The sequence below is a fragment of the Ptychodera flava genome, chromosome 6, assembly GCF_041260155.1.
Source record: "Ptychodera flava strain L36383 chromosome 6, AS_Pfla_20210202, whole genome shotgun sequence".
Classification (NCBI taxonomy): Eukaryota; Metazoa; Hemichordata; class Enteropneusta; family Ptychoderidae; genus Ptychodera; species Ptychodera flava.
In genome coordinates this window covers 31,870,293-31,893,966 of record NC_091933.1, presented here as the reverse complement: position 1 = coordinate 31,893,966, position 23,674 = coordinate 31,870,293, and the positions used below count along the sequence as shown (strand labels likewise).

At 40.0% G+C, this 23,674-nt stretch overlaps 1 protein-coding gene across 1 annotated transcript in view; it reads right to left on the bottom strand.

Annotated features, from left to right (window-relative positions):
* LOC139135500 (uncharacterized) overlaps positions 1-23,674 on the bottom strand; it is a 53,500-nt gene that overhangs the window by 21,760 nt on the left and 8,066 nt on the right. The window contains exon 2 of the mRNA XM_070702904.1: positions 19,005-19,133. Within this exon, the coding sequence (XP_070559005.1) occupies positions 19,005-19,133 (129 nt within the window). The remainder of the gene's footprint in view (positions 1-19,004; positions 19,134-23,674) is intronic.

The following is a 23,674-nucleotide window of genomic DNA, read 5'->3' as shown; positions in this document are numbered from 1 at the left end:
AACAGGCCATGGAGTTGCATATCCATACAGCGTTAGGGAGTCATATTGAATGGGAAATTACGTTTGCACCCATCTTACAATTACTTATCGCTTATAATAATATTTTTACAGCCAATTATAAATTAAAAAACATTCAAATGGAATACGAGACAATTTCTGACCTCGATCTCGCGAGGTCAACTGCTGGTTATTACAACGGTGGAAAAAGTTACCTTTACGAGCATATACATTATTTTAGAACAATCCCATTCAAAGAATCGGACACGGTTATCAATGAAAATATAAATGTACCACGACGTAGCATTAGAGGTATCGCAATACTCTTCACTAAAAATCAGTATCATGCAGAACTGAACAGTGAACTTTTCTTTAACCCCTCCATTGAATCTGTGTCTGTATCAATCGAAGGCATTGCAAATAAAGTGTACGCTCAGAAGATGATACCAAGACAATTTTGGCGAGAGGTACGACGGTATTTTGCTGAAGATAAAGATTGGTGTGAAATTGACATAGATGAGGTCGATTATTTGAAGAATAAATTTTGTCTGTTTATCGATCTGCGTAGCTTTAAAGATATTGAGTTTCATGGAAATGGTTTAAAAGTAATGAACACAAAGGACGGAATTCAACTTGAAATTCTGAAGAAAGACACCTCAATTAAGGTTGGCGATGACGCTCACGATGTCAATATATTTGCTCACATTTATGTTATCAGTGATGCCCTGGTCTCTATTGAAAATAGTAGATTAAAGTCTTTACAATTTAACCATGACCCGTCGTCGTCCTATCGGCCATGTTTCTGCCAGCCATTCGCCCGTGTCTGGATTGTATAGCTGCACACGTTTGATATCATTTGGCGCCATCATGATTTTACTACGCTTTTCACTACGGATTTCTCCAGCCTTTTTCCGTACAAACTGTACAAAACTGTGCCGGCTCCGGCTTCTTCCCAGTTTCAAATAGATCTTATAATCTTCAAAGTTTAAATGTTTTCTAACACAAACATCTTTAATCCCTTTATTTTTTTTCGTCTCGGAAGTTGGAGTTCGAAAAGCATACACTTTCGAGCGTATGCCAACAAAATCAAGAATAGGTTCACCATTCAACTCATCTTTAAATTTACCTATCACTTTTTATTATCTTCGGAAGTTGGGTCCACTCATCCCACTAGTATCATATATAGACTTCTCACCATTCTTTTCCACATCTTCCCGAACTATATCATTGAAAGTGCTGACGCGTGAGCCGTCCGGGTCCGGGGAGGGTATTGGTACACTGTAAACAAAACTGTCAGTATCCATGTAGGCTAATCGTATTCCAGGGAACTTGACCCGAAAGTAATTGTAATGCGTCTCATACATAAGCAGCTTAGAAAGTTCCAGTACTGCGGCGCCGATGAAAACTGGTTTACATATCTATGCTCATCCGTTTTCAGTTCCAGTAGGGCACTGTCGCAGGAATCGCCATCCTCTTCGGAAGTTATGAAAGTTATATGTTTCATCTTTGGATTATACTTCTGAATCTTTTTACGTCCACTATCCGTGCCGTTCCAGTCCGAAACAAATTTAAAGTCTCTGTACTTTCGAACATCTTCTATTGTCTTACCGAACATTGCATTATTCATCAGCTTATAGAAATTCTTTTCGAAATCTGTCCTCCCCTTTGCCTCATTTTAGTGTTAAAGTCAATATATTTCGCGAGACATGGAGCTTCATCGAAAGCAAGCACCCGATAAATCTTTTTCAATCTCATTCCCATCCGAAGATAGAATTCCAGCAACTTGTAGTGTAAGACATAGGACTCTCTATCCATCACACTTGTAATCAGTCGACCGCCCTGCCTCGGAAATTCATAGTGATGCGGTGCTAATGGCAAATCGCTGTGTTCTTCATGTAATTCGGCTGGGTATTCTAAGTCTACTTCTAGAAAACTTGGTGGAAAGGTGGAACCAGGTCCCCACGCTCCGCCGGCTCCGCCCCATTCCTCCCACTCTTCCATCGTCATCCAATGAAGTCCGCCCGTAGGCATTGCCTGACTCATTGCCCAGCCGTAGAGATTGTTTGCATCGAGATATTTTATTTCGGTCACCGGCTTCTCTGGATCGTAACTAACGTAAGTATTCCGCCGGCGGGGCCAGCGTAAGCCGGATGATTTGTCTGTAAATAATGAATATTACACTGGCTGATGCCGCCTCGAATTCCCCGTTGTACGAAAGTCATCTGCTCAGCATCTTGAATGAGCCCAAATTTATTACCCGTGTAAAGTAACATAGCATCCCATGTCAAGCCGGGCGCTGACATATAGTGGGCTGGATCTAACTTGTACGCTTCTAAACATGTGTCACGGAAATTTTCGAATATATTAGCAAGAAGGAGAACATCCGTCTCACAATAGAATTCCATATAATCACGAATCGTCTTACATCCAACTTCGTCCCATACTCTTAATGCATGTTCGTAATCAGACTCCGAAATCCCCTCTTCCGTCAATTCGCTATAAAATTCCCCCTCTCCGGGAGCTGGTTCTCTCCCAGTCTGTCAACCGAGTCTAAATATTCGTAGGGGAAGAACCTTTCGCCCTTTGAATGTCCGGGTACGTAAGTGGTACTGCCGTCCATCCGTGGTCCGGCACAGTTTTTGCCAACTTCGCCAATGACCCCATCATCAGCTGAGCACTGTCCATAAACTTTATAGAAAAGAAACGTTTCTTTATCTCCCTCTTCCCTCCGGCAACAACAATTGAGGCGTGAAAAATAAATGTTTTCGAGAGACCCATAATTCCTCCATTGCTCGTCTTAGCTATGATTTTGGCTCTGGTCCCCTCCGGCGTCGATTTCATGTAATTCTTTCAAAATAAAAGAACCATCGTATCCCTTGAGGTTGTGAAAGTAGATAGGAATGGTTCTCGACGGCCGGCATCCTTCGCAATAGAAGGTCGCCTCCTCCTTCACTACTCGGTATCCTGCCGGCTCTCCACATGCAATACAGACTGGATCACATCCGTCGCGCCGGTAATTAGAAGGATCCCTCATCGGTATTATTTTCCAATAATACGATTTCGAATAATACTCGGCCCGTTCTTTCATATCCTTTAGAAAGTCTGTAACACAGGAGAGACCTGTGAATGTTCTTTTACCATAACAGTGGGTCGGCCCGGGCCTCGTTCCGAAGGGGTCCGCGATCCTCCCCACCCCCGTTCCACCATAACATACGAAAGACAAATTGGAATGTGTCGGCCGGTCCCCTTCTCAATAATTGCCTCAGTATCTGCATAGACGACGTAGGGAGAAGGAACCTTCTTCCGATGTCCTTCAAATTGACACACTTCCTTAGGAAAATCTGGCTGGGCAGTGTCTGTTCCACAGTATACCTGATGTTTTTCTAATTCTTCTGTTGACTTAAAACCTCTTTTACAAACCGTACAAATACACTTCCGTCTGCGCTCATTCTTTCGATTAGTACGAGAATTACGAAGGCGATTTTCCGCAGTAATTGGTACGAAGTGAGAACGGCCGCCGTCTTCGCCAACTATCAGTAAGATATTTGCTATTTGATTCCTATCGGCTTCACTTCGGAATGGGCTCCGCCTTCCGTTCCGTCAGGGGCTCCGCAGGAGCTACTATATACACATTTATTCGGACGGAGCGGGATCATTTTCGTAGATCTGAAATACTTGAAGTTTGATGCCTGGATTTTGCTGCTCGAAGCGCCTGAATACAGTCAGATCGGCGGGCGTGGGCGTGGGAATACCTTCCCAACAGTAGTCAGCCATAAATGGAGCGTACGTATTCCATTTTCTCCTTACCTGACCACATTTCTTTTCACGAAACTCGGGGTCGGCCAACTTTAAACTTGCTACGATGGCGTATTGAAAACAGTTCTCGCTGCCCGAAGTAGCACCAGATCGCTCACACAATGCTTATTTTTTAACCATCTGGGAAGTTGGACTGCGCCAGCCCCGAGTAAAACTTCTACTAGAATTACTTCAAAATTAAGTATCTCCTCGAGAACGAGACCAGAACCCTCAACATTTTCAATTGTATCAAGCATACGATCGTAGCGATCTATTAATTGTTGCCCCACATCCAATCCCGATCCTCTTACATCTTTTGTGTATGTATCATTTAATTTAACATACAATGAACGCGATTGTGTATTACCAGTTTTCGGATCCGATAATTTGACTTCCATTTCGGTATAAACAGAGTACATCTTTCGTTCCGCCCCTTTGCCCTTTGACCATACCTTCAATATCCACCAGCTCCCCGATATCCTTGACTCGCTTGACTTCAGGAAATTTTTTTGTAAAACTGCTCCCTTGAATGCTGTATGTAATCGACGGGACATAATAATCTTTATGATATATACTATCCTAAAATTTTTAAAATGAAAAATAATTATTCTATGATAGGTCATCAAAATCCACTATAATATTTTTGTCAGCATTTATTTGTTTATATATCTCACCTAATCTTTCTAAGTCGACTAGTTCTTCCACATCTTGAATTTCTGGTTTATTAGGCGCAGCACAAAATATTAATCTCTCAACAGTGAAAGAAAGAGCACGCTTACTTAAGCGCGGTTTAAATGCTAAGAATTCTATCTTACTACCTTTCCGGATATTACGAGGTACAATAGCAGGATTTTCTCGGACTGGCAATGGGCTCACTGCTTTAAAAGCACAGTCAATTTCTTGAACCATATCAATACATGTAGCGAAATCGTGATTTTCCCTCCCCTCTTTTAAACCGAAATTTAAAATACGCCACTGCCTGTGCCTCGCTCCCTCGCTTCTGATACACTTTAGATGGATTGTAAAATCCAGTAGTATTCTTGGAGTGAGCGGCCAGGCTTGCAGCATAACTTTTAGCAGTGTTTGCATCGAAACTTTCCCCTAAGGTACGGAATACTATCAGATCGGTAAACTTTTGAAGACTTTGTTGCCAACGGACACACATTTCATCACATGTAGCTGGATCTTTTGAACCGTACTTAGGTCCGATATTGAAAACCACTTCTAGCTCACTGTCTACATATATAATAGGATCTACATATTCACCAAATACTAATTTGCCTCCATCATCAATTTTGATGTTTTCTCCGGTTTCAAGTATTTTTATTGCATCTGAAATAGAAAGGATTGTCATTGTCTTATCGTATATATCTTAATAAAAAAAATTTTAAAAAAATTTCTATGATATAGTATCCTAAAATGTCATACATATTCATAAATGGACCAACTGGAAGTGGTAAGAGTTACGATGCAATAAATTTGGCGGAGGGACCGGAGGTGTATCACGTACCAGAATTTGACACTAGTTTTTCCAGCAACATTGCTGACTTTTATAATGGGCGTGTCACCCCCGTTTCGATTGCTGATTTTCAGAATCAGTTTATAGAACATACTCTTAGTTTACAATGTCAGGCTGGGAGGAGGTCTCCTTCGGAACGCTACATTATTTGTGACCTTCCATAATTCAACATCTAACTTTTTCTAGAATCCGGGGCGTTTCCACGGAGTGGGAAGAAAAAAAGATTGTTTCTAGAGCATTTGACCATTTGCATAGTTTCATTATCATATTCAAAGATATGCCTTGGGATTATTGCAGGCGGAATGTGTTGACTCGAGCCAGGTCGTACGAAATAACCGCCTTAAAAGAACTAGAAGAGATTCACAACAAGTTCAAACAGACTTTCTTAGAAATTTGCCACGACTACAGGCTTCCATGTTTGGTAATTAGTCAGCCCCTTACGCCTGAAGTTCTCAAGAATATACTTAATCCAACGATTGATACAGAGACAGTCGGACCAGTAGATTTTCCACAAGCTTTTGACTTTGGAATTGCATGGGGCAGCTCACGCGATAGCGGCAGCCAGGGATTTTTAATAGACGGTTTCGAGGAGGAGGAACTTGAAAAAGCGTACTTTCCACCTGGTCAAGAACAACTAGAACAACCTCGAGTCTCACTCAAGAACCTACACAAACTTCTTAATGCTTGTGAAACAGTGTGTGCTTATAATGCTCCGTTTGACTTACGAGCACTTGATATGATGAAAAGGGTGGACTTTGGAGTTACTGTCTATGGTTCATGTCAGTTGTGTACATTATACTTCAGCCAGAACTTATCGATAAAGCTGAACAAGGAGGATTGGAAAGAACGGACCGTGGCAACATGAGAAGTCGCTTTGAAGATCTTGCAAACTTAATATGTTCAGGAACTGAGGTACCACCTCATCCACATACTGCCGAAAAAGATGCAATAAGTGAACATTACTTACGACAGTACATGATAAATACTTGGCCAGGTGGTTGGAAGAATAATGGTAAGCTGTCACTTTCAGCTTTCAAGAAATTAAGACTTTTTCCATGGTACTTACTGAATAACTTTCGTAAATACTTACGTTAGTACTTACGTTAGTACTTGACAAGAACCAGCACAGGAACTTACGAATACTTACGAAGTTCTAATAACATTTTCCTCTGGCTCCCAACTATTGAAACTTTCTGGATAACCGCGCCATTTTATCAGATAATATTTCTTTCCTCTAATTTTTTTCGTCTTCAAATTCGTTCTACTCTGTACAGCTCGTGCGCCGTTCCGAAGGGCGCTCTGAAGTTCATCAGAATAGAAAGTGCCGAGTATTTCCTCTCCATTCAGATCTTTTATTTTGTAAACTGGTGGCGTTCCAAGCCAGCTGCGTACACCACTTTTGAAACTACGAAAATCTCCTCTGTCCAATTTGGTAAATATCCTTTCTTAAAAGTGGTCTTGTATTTTGTAATTCGGACCGTTTCTCCCGGCTTGAATTCAGGGTCAACTCCCCCGGCTGCCAACTCAGGACCGAATAGTGTATAAAATGCCTGCCAATCGTTCTCCTCTGTTACGTCCCTGGGTTTCATTTTGATACTTCCGTGAACGGTGTTGTTGTAATTCTCGAGAAGTTGTGGTAGAATGGGGAGCCAGGAACGTGTCTGTTTATATGTAAAGTATTTCCACATCATCGTCTTAAGAGTCCGATTAAAACGTTCAACAACACTAGCTTTTTTGTCACTGTAGGTGTGAAACCAGTGAATTCCCGCCTCCTGGAGCCACCCCTGCATTTTTCGGTTCGTAAATTCCCGTCCCTCATCTGTCTGAAGTTTGTCGGGCCTTCTCCCAGATTTCTTAATCACGTCTTGTAGCGCCTGTAACGTATCATCAGCTGTTTTTGACTGTATCGGCCTGGCCCATGCGTATTTACTGAGCACATCGATTACTGTTAGCATGTATCGAATGTTACGATTCTCTTTTGCGAACGGGGGAGGGAATTCCACGAGGTCAGCCTGCCAAAACTCGTCCACCGATGTTACGAAAACGCGCCGGCCCCTTCGGAACGCACCACGAGTATGAGGTACCGGTTTATGTAGATTATAAGTTAGCTGAGTTTTTAACCACTCCTGCACCTCTTTCTTAGTAACTTTTAGTCCGCTGGCCCGTGCTGCGTCATATAATTTTTGTACACCTCCAAAACCAGTTTTCGGGTTGTAATATAATTCTCTAAGAGTACCTTCGGTAGAACCTTCGGCTTCAGCTTCCATAATTGCTATATTATACGAAAAATTTTATGTCGTACGGATTCCGTAAACGAAATACTAGTTTACTGAATGGCCTACTTTTCAATTGTCTGACCAGGTCCGTGGCCTCCCGTTCTGACACCTCCATTCCATATTCTTTAATAATAGTTTTGTTGTCTGTCTTGCTCGGTGTGTAAAAAGTACTAACATCTGTATGTTTTCCCTAAATGGTTTACTAATACTAGTATATTGCTGAGTCAGAACCCAGACAGATAGTCCGTCGTGTCTTGCGCTGAAACCAAGTTTGACTAAAACGTCACTGCGCTTCTTCATATCTTTGGACGCGGCGCAGTCGTCGAGGATTATTAAAGTGTTCGTGCCAGCCCATTCTTTATGCACGAAGGCTAGTGTATCATCTACAGCATCGAGTCCGACGGAAATACAAACACGTTGTCATCGGTGAAAATGAATCTTTTATTATACGTTTTATTGTTTATGAATGTCGGACAAATGAAAACTATATATTCAAATTTTCCTAGGTACGGACCGGTGAGGAGATCCATTACATATTCCGTTTTGCCAGAATTTGTCGGTCCAGTTACAATCATGTGAATGGTACAGTTGCATACATCGGATCTATATACTGTACATTAATGTAATGAATATTGCTAAAGATAACAAACCAATTTTACCATATTCATGAATAGGGTCTGCGCCGGTCACTGCTGCTGCCCGTTCCGAAGCGTTCCGAAGGGCCTTCGGGGACCGAGTCGTGTCATTGTGAGGTGGTGGTGACACTCCGGGCTCGTCCTGCCACTTCACAGGATCATCCCACCCCTCCATCTCGTGTACAGCACTTTCTCGAACTTCCGTGTTTATATCACCATTCACCCCGAACACCATAGATTCTGTTGCGTATTGCAATTCATTATTATAACCTGAGATCGCCGGGCCCGAAAGAATGACCATCTCAGACGGTAAGAGAAGTAAATTGGGTGAGACTGCCATATCAAGTTTGACACCAGTATTCATTATTGTGTCTTGATATCGCCGATAACTGATTACTTTGTCGGTATTACGAATTTCATCTTCGAGGAGAACACCGAATTCTTTTCGGACTTGCTGTGCACTGCCAGTATCACCCACTATGGTACTACGAATATTTGCTTGTGCGCCAAGTATGCAATATACGTAGGCTTCAAGACTTTCGTTGAGGCGAGCTAGACCGGCCTTTGTTAGTCCCGAGTCTCCCTTCAGAGGGATGAAACTATTGTATTGTCCCTCCGATCCATCATTTCGGAAGAAATAGTAGTGCGGTCGGTCTTTGTCGGACAGTACATGTTTTTTCTTTCCAAAAATGGTATGTGTATAGAAAACGCCTCCGTCGGCGGAGAGGAAAAAGTCATGACCGTTGTATATCGCTTTTGGCTGTCGAACAGGCCCACGATTAGTGTAATATTCATATCCATAACCAAGACCTTTATTTTGACCTTTTCGATATCGAAAGTCGGACTTCGTTGGACTTATATTTCCAAATTCTGTACATAGAAGTTCATATTGACGAGATTGTACGGATTGTCGCCCGCTTTGAAGGTGGGGGTATCGTCTGGAAGTGCAACGCCCATTTCGTGAAGGATACGACGTATTGTAAAATATACATGGAAACGGCAGAATGATCGTATTTGTGGTGGAAATTTCTTATCAAAGAGATGGGCGAATGATATACCGCAACCAGTAGTGCTGCACCATACGGCGAAATTTAATTGCTGGTCCCAGTATTTCATGTTTGGACTGCCCAACCAGACATTACTTTCTTTAGCTGTTCGATGAGTGATTACGTTATCTTTAAATATATCCCGTGGATGAAAAGTAAATTTTTCTGTCGGCGTTACATATATTTCTAAGTCCATGAGAATAGGTTTTATTCCCCCGTCCGGTTTGGAAGGGGGGGTATCAGCATGCTGTACTGTCGGTATGCTCGTCTTATTCAATTGAAAAGCAACTGGGAATAGGTCTGTACTCATTATTCGTGTTTCTATATACATATAGATTTAAATGGAGGAGAATTTTCCATACTTCGGAATCCCTGTCGGAATCATTCTAACATTCCAGACCATGTTAATATTTATTTCGGATTCAGGTTTAAACGAATTTTTTATTTTTTACTAAGAATAGATAACATATTGCAAACAATGGAGAATTTAATAAAGTCATCGGCAGCGGCAAATACGCGTTCCGAAGGGTCTTCGGAACTACCTTCGGACGCTCAATCCATAATAGAGACGAAACGTGAAAAAATACTGTGTGTCATCGCAAGTGGTCAAAGTAAGTTATTTTTGGTAAGGAGATTTCAGTTGCTGACGTAGAAAAATGGGGAGATGAAACGGTGAATAAAGCATTTAAAGTCTATGAAGCGAAATACAGTTCTCTTATAAGTGATAATATCACTCAAAGTTTCATAGATCTAGGAGCCCGTGCAATAAGTCAGGTAGTTCCAATCGATGATCGAGATAACTATGCCACTGATCTTAAAAAGGATTTTATTCTAAACAGTGAAATAAAACGATTATCAGGACGGATAGCGTACACGTGGGGGCCCTGATTGCTCTAATTTCCACCGGTTTAATTACGGGTAAACATTTAAATTTTAAAAAATTGGGTTTAATATAGTACCTGAAATAAATGGATTCAACTTCGCCGACTCAGCAAACGCTTCCGCCAGGGACTCCGTCAGAAGCCCGCCGACGACGGAGCCCACACCGCAAACGACTCCATCAGGGACGACCTTCCCTACGCCACAGCGCAACATAGAGAAAGTGACGTTACCGCCGAAGCATCCAGGGAGAGTTGCTGCGGGCAAGCGACTAGCGGAATGGAACAGGCAAAACAAGGAGAAGAAACTAAAAGCAATGGAGGGGGGGAGGGGGGGAGGGGGGGACTGATGCGGTAGCGACAAACTGTATAAGCCTACCGCCTACAATGAAAGAACAGTGTGATAGCTCACGCGATAGCTCACGCTGGTATAATAAATGTTATCTTGTTTTAGGAATTGTGGGAGTTTCATTGACTGCATTAGGACTATATTGGGGGCGTGCTCGACATACCCCCTGTCCCGTTAATCGATCGAGTCCAGATCGGAAAGATCCTCCACAGAAAGCGAAAAAAACAGAGCACGTAGCAGCTCCATCCAGAACAGTTCCGACGGGAGGGGAGGGGGAGGGGGAGGGGGGTGTTCCCAGCTCCTCTACATTGTATGAGATGGATTAACTCCCCATATTTTTTATTTTTATTTTTTATTTTATATACTAGTCAGCAATCATGGATATTAAAACAGTTGTAAACACAATGTACGATGGTATTGTAATCGCAGGACTTGCGATGGGATATCTAATGATCTCCAGCAAATTTCTGAAGATGGATATGGGTGATCCAAGTCGACCAAATTTAACTCGCTTGGCAAAATTAGGCGGTGCGACTGCTGCCGCGGTAGCAACCAAAGATCTCCTTGAACAGAAAAATATTATTCCTGCAGAACCTTATACTTCGTAATGGGCACCTTCGGAATATTATCATCGAACATTTATACTTAGTAATATATACAGCGCACAACAATGATCATTTGGATTGAAAGCAAAACAGGTGAACCAGTCACTGTTAATTTTACCCTTGCATTGACACGACGCAGTTTACGAAGATAAGACTGCTAGAGTGTGGACTATATAATTCATGGCATAACATAACATCGACGAATAATGTAATAAAATATCAAGAAGGTGACCAACCGAAGAAGACTAAATCAATACGTCCAGTACAGGTAACTACAATATCGATACGTTAAACAAAGCAATCGGGTTGAAGCAAAAAATTAATTTTGAAAAACATCTGCCGACAAACCACGTTCTTCTAACTTTGGCTAAAGATGTTAAAGTGTATTTCAATGCCACAGGTAGCTTTGCCAACGTAGTTGGTTTTTCAGATAAACCTGAGGACAACCCAGTTATAAAAAGTACTATTAGTCCGAAGAAAGTGGATTTCTTAACAGTCACTAAATATATAGTTCATTCAGATGTAGTCGATGTTACTGGAAATTATGTTTCATTTGGTTCGGGTGCCTCCGGAGGATACATACAGGGGAAAGTATCGAACTGTTTACAAATACTTCCCATCCGGGATACGAGAGAAATAAGTGAAAAGGTTACTTACGATTTTAAAAACGGAGCAATTTCTATGCCATTGAGAAAAGGGGGAGATTACATGAATTCAATGCGTATCTGGATAACAGATCAGGATGGGAACATGATCGATTTCAATAACTGGCCAATTAGCTTTTGTATTGAATTGCTGTAGTAGTCCCGAAGCGGGCCCCTACCGGTGTAACCCTATCGGAAGATAAACCATCCCACGACTAATCCTCCAGCAATATAGATCATCTCATATTTCTTTTGCTCAGGGCTGGGTTGATAATAATCTGAGAATTGAACTGCCCCTTCGGAACGGCTTTGCACCGCTTCTGCTTCTTCCAGGATTTCTGCATCTGTATCTCTTAATTCTGCCGCAGCATGCGCATCCTTTGCTTGATTTTCTCTTTCCAGTCAGCTGTAGTAATCTTTTTTCTGACCAGACGTTGCGATCATGTTCAAATTTTTCTAATGCTTTATCATGTCGGATCTTTTCTTCAATAAGAGCCTCACCATTACCAGAAAGCTTTTGCCCGATAATATTTCCTCCTGTGAATGCCGTTGCATTTAATACAGCACCGAGAACTGTCATTCCTATTGCTGAAGCCATGATTGTGTATATTACAAGGTATTATTTTAATTTTCACTGTATATAGGTCCCTACGGAGTATGTCTGATCCAAGTGGCTTCGGTCTAGGTACAATTCGTATGCAAAATCTTGAGCTTGAAGATCTGAGTGATGTTAAAGTGAACAATAATACTAAGATGGCTGCTAATCATAATAAGGATTACGTCCTTCGTTATAAAGACCGCGAAAAATATTTCGTTTTAGCCAATGCCGCGGCGCCACCCCACGAACATGCTGTAGAATTTTCCGAACTTAAAGACATTGATGAAACTGTAATTGACGCCACAAAGGCTTCGAATGATCCTACTCCTTTTGCTCTGACATGGGATGGGGATAGTCAGAAATTCATGCCTTATAATGTGCCGCGTAACATCTTAGATATATTGGATAGTGAAATTGCAGGAGGTGTTGCTGAACCACCAGGAACTCCGAATGTGATTTATTTTGATAGCAATGTAAACAAATATAAATTGTTAGATTTTCGTAGTTGGCTTACTCCTACAAATCCATACATTGCACTTCTTGGTATACCAATTCATCTTAAAATTAGTCCTCTTAATACAATAATGAAGGCAGATAATACACTAAGAAGTGGATAAACGAGGGGGAGAATTATTGCTCGTATACAGCTAGCGGAGTTCCAGTTAGATTATTTTGGGACACAACTTTAAAGAAACTGGGTCTTAAAAGTGTCGGTGATGAGGCAGCTGTTCTCACTTTACAGACAGTAAATCAACAGATGACTGATAATATGAAAATACTTCAACATGGTACAGTTCTCATTAGATGTGTAAAGTTAGCTACTGGAGATGAATTTGACGATTTGGTTGGATATTATGCTATGAAAACAGATAACAGAACAACTTGTGATATTATCATAAGTATTGATAAAGATCGGGGAGGGGAAATGAGTATTGAATGTTTTGTTGGTGGGAATAGAATAGAGAACGACTTAGGAACTACATTTGTACGTAAAGATAAAAGAGTGAACACTTTAGATATCAGTACCATTCATCTGAAACGACTCATTTTGTTTGAAGTAATGGTCTTTCGTCATATTTTAAGTTCAGAGGAATTACTAAAATTTTATCTATCGGGTGAACAAGTTCGCACCGATAGGAACTTCGTGTTCAACATCAGCTAGACTCCGCGACCGGCCGGCCGGACTGACAACGGGTGTAAAAGTCCCTTTATATAGGCTAGTTTGATGGTGATGACTCACACGGAATTTCCCGTACATGTATAAACATGCTCAGCAGGGAATTTCCCCGCTTAGTTCAGGACAATGCACTGCTGCGCATGCGTGAGTTCGTATATAGGTCAGGGTTATACTTTAGTTACATGGATGGTTAATTTTTCCTTCGCTTCATGTAGATAAATGAATAAAATGGGTGTAAAAATTCTTACTTCATCCAGTTGTCCACGCTTTCTTTACTACTCAAATGAAATTGGGAAGAGCATGTTGAGTTGTAAAATAGGATTTGGAAGTCCATGATGTGTTGTCAAATGAAATTGGGAAGAGCATGTTGAGTTGTAAAATAGGATTTGGAAGTCCATGATGTGTTGTCAAATAGCATGTTGAGTTGTGAAATAGCATGTTGAATTGTAAAATAGAATTCGGAATGGCATGTTGTGTTGTAAAATCAAAGTAGTAATTTTGGCATGGATTGGACACCATAAAGAATCGACATCTCTCAGCGTGTTGACAAACTCAAAGCCTACAGAGACACCCCTGTAAGTTTTGTTTGTTATCGGCAATATAAAATGTGGTTTATAGAGTTATCACCAGCGTCTTCTGGATCGCAGAAAGATTGGTAAGGTAAATGACAGTGTGTCTTTCGAAGTCCTGCAGGGCACGAATTACTCACACGAACTCTAGACATTTGACATTTTGCTTTCGCAGACCGGTGTGCGTACATGCAGACCGCGGCTCATCTGTTTACCTCATTTGGCGGCAAACGTGTCGTTAAATGTAACGCTTGAAGTGTCTTTGGAAAGTCAAAAGGGATGGAGTTCAGTGAAATACCAACGTGTGCAAAACATCTATGTTAACAAATGGACGCAAACATGAAATCAGATCTTAAGAAGACTTCAAATTTCTGATGTTCTATCTATGTGAAGTTATTCAACTTCAGCGTTCTTACATTTACCACCTCAGGGACTTTTTTGAACATTTAGGGACTGGACATAAATTACAGGGGGGGCGGTGTTTTTCGAAAAACCGCTGCATCAAAAATAGTGACCCTTCAAAAGCTCATGCACAAAAATTAGTGACCCTCCCCCTTATCCGTGCATGAAAATAAGTGACCCTCCCCTGTTACTCAATACCCCCCAAAAAACCCGCAATGTGTTCAAGACCTCCTTCTGACTTGCTATACTTTTGAAGTCCCCTCCGAAAAGGAAGGCAAAATGCGGCCGATATAACGCTTTGTCCAAAAAATATCAAATCATAAGTGTGTGATAATTCATGTAAATGTACTTTGCTTGAAGTGGCAGGTAAAAAGTGCATGCATGTACAAAAAATGTAATTTTTAGATTTCATCGATAATGTCCATTCACTATGCATGGCAGCCTATGATGAAACTATGAATATTTTTTATCCAATACAAAACTAGGTAAATCTGTGCATTTATGTACACCTAATTATTAGTATTAATGTTCATGATTAGACTAGAGTGGTTTCAAGTCAATGGTTGTGCAAGAAATTTGATTTTGGAATTTCACCGAATGTTGATTCACTATACTTTGTAGGCTATGAGGAAACTACAAATAACTCGTAGGTTATCTGATCCTAAATTGTTATTCAAAAGCTGTTCGACCTGAAGCTCCCAGTTGTTATTGATGACATTTTGCACTATTCTGAATAGTTTGTATTCTGTCAATGTCCTCAAAAAATGAAAAATTTACATACAGCTTCATGAACATTTGACACCGGCCTATACCCAATTGATTGTCAATGGGAGAATGATAACAAATAAGTGATCTCCCAAATTGTTATTGAAAGCGTCATTATAGGGGACAGTTTATATGTACAATAGAGGAGTTGGATAAGTAGAAATCATGACAACTTAAATCAATGTGGCTGCTTGGATCATCAATACATTGTTTATTATACCCTTAAACTTGCGCCCGAAGGGCGCGCCGAAAATGGAAACGACAGAAAATGAAAGTGCCAGGAGGCATTTTTTCTTTTTTCAGTATTCCATATTCTTTAATACGTGCACATGCAATTTCAGCTTTGATGCATAAAAAAGGTGACCCTCCCCCATAGGCTTGCACGAAATTTTATGACCCTTCAAAAATGCTTGCGCGAAAAATGGCGACCCACCCCCAAAAAACACCGCCCCCCTTGTAATTTGTGTCCAGTCCCTTAACACCTTTTCCTCTGTAGAGCTTGTTAGGATCGTACTTGAAATTTACAGAGAAACTCAAATTTCACGGTGGCGTTGAGTTTTTGTAAAAATCGAAAATTTATTTTTTTTAATTTTCGTTAAAGTTAACACAATATAGCAGACATTCTGAGCTTCTTTACACAAAAAATTGTTCTGCGACACCTTGATGTATTCTTTATTATATATATATATATATATATATAATATATATATATATATATATATATATACATATATATATATATATATTAATATATATATATATATATATATATATATATATATATATTATATATATATATATATATATATATATATATATATATATATGGCTTTTGAGCCAATATTAGCCGGTCGAGGGACAAAACACATGATTCACTGTGAAAATTATCACATTTGTTTTGGGTGGCGAGTTTCAATTCTAAAACCACTAATATTTCACTAAAAGTGCAATTTCTAACAAATCGGGTCTGAAGTATGGCCATATATTCATTTCAGCTCAAATACTTTTTGTAACTACAGCATTCTGAAAAAACTGACACTGTATTGATCATAAGAAGTACGCTATAGTAAAACGATAAAATGTTTGGGATTTTCGTGACTAGCGGTGACCGTCGGACCTGCTTTCTGCGTTTGATAAAAGAAAACATTGAAAAATGGCGTCTTCGATTACTGCCAAAGCACTATCGAAAGGTAGGCCGCCATGAAACCTCTAAGCTTCCTTTGACGGTTCGGTGTAATTTTAATTGAGCTTTGTGATGTCTGGTTTGAAATAGGTGTAACGTTGTTCGACACACTTTGTTGTCATTTACCCACCTAATGGCTGTGATAAAAAAATTAAGTATCACTGTTATCTTCAAGTAAATCGTCCCTCCTGTAAAACGCAATCTGGCAGTTGGCATTTTGGTAATATTTTCATGTAAAATATCACGGTTTCACACGATGAACAAATGCAAATGTACTTCGTGCGGAAATGTTGAAATGAACACGAACATAAAGCCTAGCAAATGCCAAAACAATGTTGCGTGATCTTCTCATTTCATGGACACAACACGATGGCACATATTAACCTATTCAGAGCGAAATCACGGTCTTAAAAGCGATAATAATGAAATTTTCTATGTTTAATCAGTTTTCGGTTTTAGTAATTACCAGGATTTATGACGCACAAACCAATAACGCGTTGTTAATTTAAATTCGATTTCTTAGTCAAATACTATGGTTATGACAGATAATCGTGACCTAATTTCATCCAGGTGTGTGCGTGGGGGAGAGAGAGAGAGAGAGAGAGAGAGAGAGAGAGGAGAGAGAGAGAGAGAGAGAGAGAGAGAGAGAGAGAGAGAGGAGAGAGAGAGAGAGAGAGAGAGAGAGAGAGAGAGAGAGACAGACAGACAGACAGACAGACAGACAGACGAACGGACGGACAGGCACGCAGGCAGACAGGAAGACAGACAGGCAGGAAGAGAGACAGACAGACAGATAGACAGACAGATAGACAAGCTAAGGGTACACTGTAAAATCACTGACTTTCAAAGTGTTTCATTTTAATTTCACTATTTTGCTGTTTGGATCGTATTCAATGGTGTTTAATTTTGCAGAGTTTTCAAGCGAACAATGGACTAGACTTTGCTCAGGTATCTTGTTGTTTCATTCATTGTGAATGATAGTAAGAGATGAATTCCAGTAAATAATGAACGTTTTGAAAGTACGGTACTCAGAAATGATAATAGTGACGATGTCGTCACAGGATATTATCATTCTGTTACAATAAATTACATTAACTTTTACTTAAGACGACCTTTTCGGTACTTTGTTTTTCTTCTTGAAGAACATTCACTTATTAATTCTAATTATTTTACTTCCTATGATAACGTATGTAGATCTAAATTTAGCACGTCAAAGAGTTAACAGATGGCAAAGTTAATAGTATCAAGGGATACCTGCAACACATTGGTATTATGAAATCAAATTTGCACATCGTACCCATGAAGCCCCGACCCGTAAACCTCCCCGTGACGTAATTTATACTTGGGCTTATCCCGAAATTTTCTTTTTGAATCACCATTTTCATAGTACTCATTTTAAATTACGCTTGCATACTAAATCTTAGTTTTGATATTGTTGGGTTTTCAGTTACATTATGCGGCTTTTTAATATCCTAGACTTGTGACTGAAAGAGATCAAAGTCTATACGCACCAAACAATTTTGGAACGCAGACCTGCCCGACTAGTGGTCCCTATAGCTGCCGTACGGAAAAAGGTTTAAAAGCAATCAGTCTCGCAAATATTAGCCGCCGCGTCTACTGACACAAACGCACATCAAAACTCTACAAAGTTTGAACTAAGTCGTCACTTGTGTGCATAGACCATAGCTGCTGGTGCCTACGCAATATCATAGAATGTGGAATCGCCAATGTGCCTAATTCGGTCACAGATCTTCTTATCAAAGTTGACTCCTGAGTATCATCCGCTTCGCCTGCATGGGATGCTGACCATTCTAGTAACAATCAGCGTTTGTTTTATCAGATTCATTTCATAAAGAGAGATGCGAAATGTCATGTTATTAAGGAAGTATACGCCTCGAAAATAAAAGACTTAAAGTTTTGCTCAAACTTTCTTTAAGGAATCTTTCAACCATTCTCTTTCAAAATTAAGAATAAAGATCTGGGGTCACCGTCCAAATTTTGGTACTAGAGACACAAATAACCCGAGATTTACCGACATTTAAAATTCAAAATGGCCGCCATCCCTGTGTTAACTTTATTGAGAAAAAGTAAAATTTTCGAATTTCGAAAAACTAAGCCGGGGAAAAGTTTTATTACACCAAGAACTTTAAAATAAACCCCCACAAGTGGTATATCAGAAAAGAATTGTAAAAGTTTGAGAGTCCGAATATCTGTCCCCGAAGTGCATTCTACCTTAAGAAGACGAAGATTCGGTCGTGAAACACAACAAACGTTCTGAGGGGTAAAGGGGGTATGGTAATCGATCTGTCAAAGATGTATGTATGAGCGGCGTGATATCATTTCTTCAAGGGGACCTCGACACGGGCTTTGCCATCATTTGTTTTAAGGTGGACATTTAAAATCTGACACCATGAACACAGGAGTAGAGTCAAGACGAGGCAGTTAACATGAATCACCGCCCACTCTGGAGATGAAAGATAGCGACTTCAAATGTCCTCGGGCCGAATTCTGGAGAACGCGGAGATGTTGGAGACTCGGGGAGATTTAGAAAGCAGGCTTTACTCACCTCTTTTAGATGACGTGAAGAAAATGCCAGCATAGTTGCCATGGTGATTTGCAAGCCACTCGTACATCACGGTTGCTATGCTACTGTCAGGAAATATAATCAAAGATCCATAGCCAGAGGTTACGTTCCCTGGAATTCGAAACAAAAAACACGCATTGGACCGATTGTTTGCGAAAAGTCCAGACTGACATTCATTTACACATTCAAAATTACACATTACATCATTAAACAGTAGTTCTAGTTTCATTAAACTAAATATGCCGGTGAAAAATTACATTCATGAACTGATGTGTTCATCAAACAAACAGCCCCCTTGTGCTTGCAAAGATTTTCACATGTTACCACTGTTACTATAAACTGAAATTCAATGACAATAAAGCGAAAAAACTGAAGCGTCTTAATTTTTATTAATTTATTGAAATTTTAGGGATTTTGTTTAATTTCGAAATGAATGTTATCTTCTAACTTTCGTATCATATCCAAACTGTCACATTCACAATGGTAACTCGTTTTGCAGTTATTTCGAACATGTCAGTGACGTTAATCGTGTCTAGCTTGTTACCCACTCTGTCTCTGTCTGCCTGTCCCCTCCCCCCCCTCTCTCTCTCTCTCTCTCTCTCTCTCTCTCTCTCTCTCTCTCTCTCTCTCTCTCTCTCTCTCTCTCTCTGTGGAGTAAATCGGTGGTTGTGGTGTCCATGGACAAGATGACGTGCATGCTTTTCAATCGGTCGCTGAAACAACTCAGAAAGGTCGTTAACATTCTATGATTCTTTGGCTATTTGCATGTTTCAAACTAGGTTGAAAGCGTGACAAACATAACACTTAAATTAAAATGGGGTAAAGTGGGTATTTTCAGAGTCTTCAAACGACCAGACTTTCCTTGATAACAGTCATCTCGGGAAGAGAAAAGTGAACAAGACGGCTTCTCGATCAATAAATTTATCAATCACAAATAGAGTCTGAGAACGTTGAAACCGACACGTTCATCATTAATCTCTTGTTCTCGATGCAAAGCCGTAACAATTTCGGAAAAGTAGAGGCGTGACTTCAAACGGGATTCAAAAGAAGAAGCATCCACTTCAAACCTTCAAAACTTAAGCAACATATATTATTGATTTGTAATTTAGATATTTTTTTATATGTAAATCTGCAATTTTCCACGAGGACATCTGTATACAAGCAAGTTTTGGTATAAATATACGTAAAGTGTGTGTGTCTATTCATACATACATACATACATACATACATACATACATGCATACATACATACATACATACATACATACATACATACATACATACATACATACATACATACATACATACATACATACATACATACATACATACATACACATATAATATATTCATAAAAACATATAATATTATACTAGTATATTGTAGTAGTACACACACATAATGTATATTTGCACGTCTATTCATCTCCATGGATAGATGCATTCCAGCAAATGGGGGAATCTGACACAGAATTCTCATCGCATGCAGACGTACTATTAATGTCATCACCATCGCCGTCGACAGAAGACCAAACACCACCATAACACCACGACAACCATCATCATCATCATCATCATCATCATCATCATCATCATCATCATCATCATCATTTGTAACAGCTGCCCTATGGACGCAGGGAGAAAAGTGTAGTGCAAATACTGTAGTTGCTGTCTCAATTTATAGAGATGTGTTGGCAGTAGTGCTCCGATAAAAAGCATGCCGTACTTTCATCTTCATTGTTGACCATTTATGATCCGACACAGAGACTCGTAAAGTGTATTGCGTCAGGGAGCATTAATTGTTGCTCGAGGATATTTGTGAATCTATGACTTCAAAGAACATGATGCCGTTCATAGATTTGGCATTTATTGCTTTCTGATATCACTGTTTCACATTTCTGTCACGAGCGAACTGATCTGTTGCAGCGACAGAGAGCCAGTGTTGGGTAATTTCCTCCGTTGAACAAGTGCTATAATCGATCTTGCCAGCCATAACATTCCACCAATACGGGTGGATGGATCATCTGCTATTCAAGGAGCATCTGATATCCAAACAATCGTCGCCGGGAATAAAGGGAGAGAATGGCTTTCAGCGTTTCCGAGATGTGTACTCTGGGAAAGAGGCTCGAACAGATAGCGGCGATCTGATAACACGTACTTTCAGTCTGGCTATTGTACTCTGTGGCTAGCGACATCTTTTGTCGCATTGTTCAGTATAAACTGAACGCCTGAAAAAAACCGGTTGCAACATACGGCACTTTCAAGACACAAGTACACTCTATTGCATTGGCTTGATAGCATTGATCAACGATGTCGGAGTTATCACACGGATTTTTTGTCGCGGCAGAAATTATCGCAGCTTATCGTTCATAACATCGATCCAAATCCTACAGAATAAAAGAAGCTGCATACGTTTCTTAGCAGCGTACTTTTAGGTGGTGAAGGCCCAAACAAACAAACATCGATATCATGGTATTGACCAAGATCTGGCACGCCGTTTAGTTGATTTTTATATCCAAACTTTTCCTCAAAAGTTGCCTCTTTTGTTCAGCAAGCTGAACCGAATTAATCACTGTTGACGAAACGCCTTTATAGATCAAATGTGCACATTTCCTAAACTTCACCCGCTTAAAATCTCTTTAACGACGTACAGGATGCTCAAGTCTGGTCATAAGATATTTGAGTTTATAATGTACATCTTCCACACTTATACATTTTAACATTTTTGTTTTTAATTTATAAATAGAAAAGCACTCGAGTAGGGACAATTAAAGGTACAATCGTTAAGATTATGAAAATTATTGCAATGTGTTTATATATATATAAGTTTGCGTTTCATACAAAAAGTTCCGCTCCAACTAACAAGCATTAGGAAGGTAGACAGAATTTCCAGCAACATACGATATGAACCGAATGATATCATCGAATATGAGAAAATGGAGCTAATTACTTGTTTAAACCACTGGCAATATACGCATGCACACATTAAAATATTTTTTTTCCTGAAGGAATGCAAATGCTAAAATAAATCGTCTTTGACATTGATCACAGTTACCTGGCCATTATCAGTTTATTCCCTAACGAATCGCCTTATGTATTGGTTCAGGACCAAGTTGTACTGCTAACGAAGTTCAAATTTCTATCTGTAACTGCGACAACTAGTACTGTCAACTCGAAAACGCTTTTTGCTCGTAATAACAAGCGATCGTAACTAAATACATTCTCCTTTGTTTCCAGCCTTTCTAACCAAGCGTACAGATGATTAATGGTTAGGAGTTTAGGTTCTTCGAACAAACCAGCATACAAAATGTAATTCTCATGCAAACTTACCGAAATCTCAGGATTTCTCTCAAGTCGTTAATCATTCGCACCGTTCGTTGTATGGGTCAAATTCCATCTGACATACAATCTTTGCCATTCATGCAGTTAGTGGGGGTAAACTCTGACGTAAACGTGAAAGGGCGACGTTGTGTTGAAAAAGACATTTTGACCGTCGTCACGTGTTCGCTCGAGGCACCATCATTTATTACGGTTTCGATTTTTACGTTTCTCCGCTCCGGTTTTCGCTTTGATGGCGCCTCCGTCGGAAAGAACGGAATTTTACCTGACAGATACAAAGAGTTCCTGGACGTTTCGCACTGTCTGGCAGGATGGTCTAATATCTTGAATTACGGAAAGCCATGCCTTAAAATTTCTGCATCCTGTGGTTGGACGGCATACCGGTTCAGTTGCCATGGCTACGAAATAAAACGCCTCAAAGCCTTCGCTCGACATTTACCACGAACTCCAACAGACAGAGAAAGCATGAACCATGTAAGGAAATGTTCGATATAGATTTCCATGGAAACAAGCCTGAGTGTACTGCCGTTCAAAATCTCCCTTTTCCGGATATTTGTCACTTACTCGATAGGATTCTCTGAAGTACACGACAAGAATCATTGTGCCAACTGACAGTCGAATTGTCTCATATGCCAAGTCAGAAAGCCAGGAGAAAAAAAGAAAAAGAAAAAACCTCACCATGCAAATCTCTTACATGTTTACACACTGTTATCCGAATCAAAATTGCGGCTATTTCACAGCCTTTCCAGATGTTCCATTTTTTTTTTCTTTGCCTTAATGATCATTCTATAAGAGTTTTGCAGGTCTAGGTATGTAAGAGTTGTAGCTCATTATATGCAATCGGAAGACACGTCAAATGTTGAGCAGACTCAACGGCGCTAGTCTAATATATCGCCCGGGGCATTTGACACTGGCAAATGCAATCGTTAGGAAGATTTTGCAAATCGTGTCCAGGTGAAGCCATCTCTCGCTCGTTCTTTGTCTGGTATATTTTTTGTAGAAAACGCGTGCTCTTGATGATTATTCTGACAGTACTTTTTAAAGGACGTATAAAGTGTGATATACATGTCACGTGCAGAATTGCTGAAGTCAACATATCGTCTCATCGGTCTTTGTACTCATCCCTCTCTTTTTTCGAGTGTTGTTGGGGGTCTGTGATCATGCAGATAAAGTAACTGATCCATAGTGACGGAACAAAATCAAGTGAAATCAAAAATAATATAAGGCACATTGGACATTCCTGCATTTGTACATTAATAATAGAAATATTAGGCTGTTATATAGCACACGTATCCACAAGTTGTGCACAAGGCT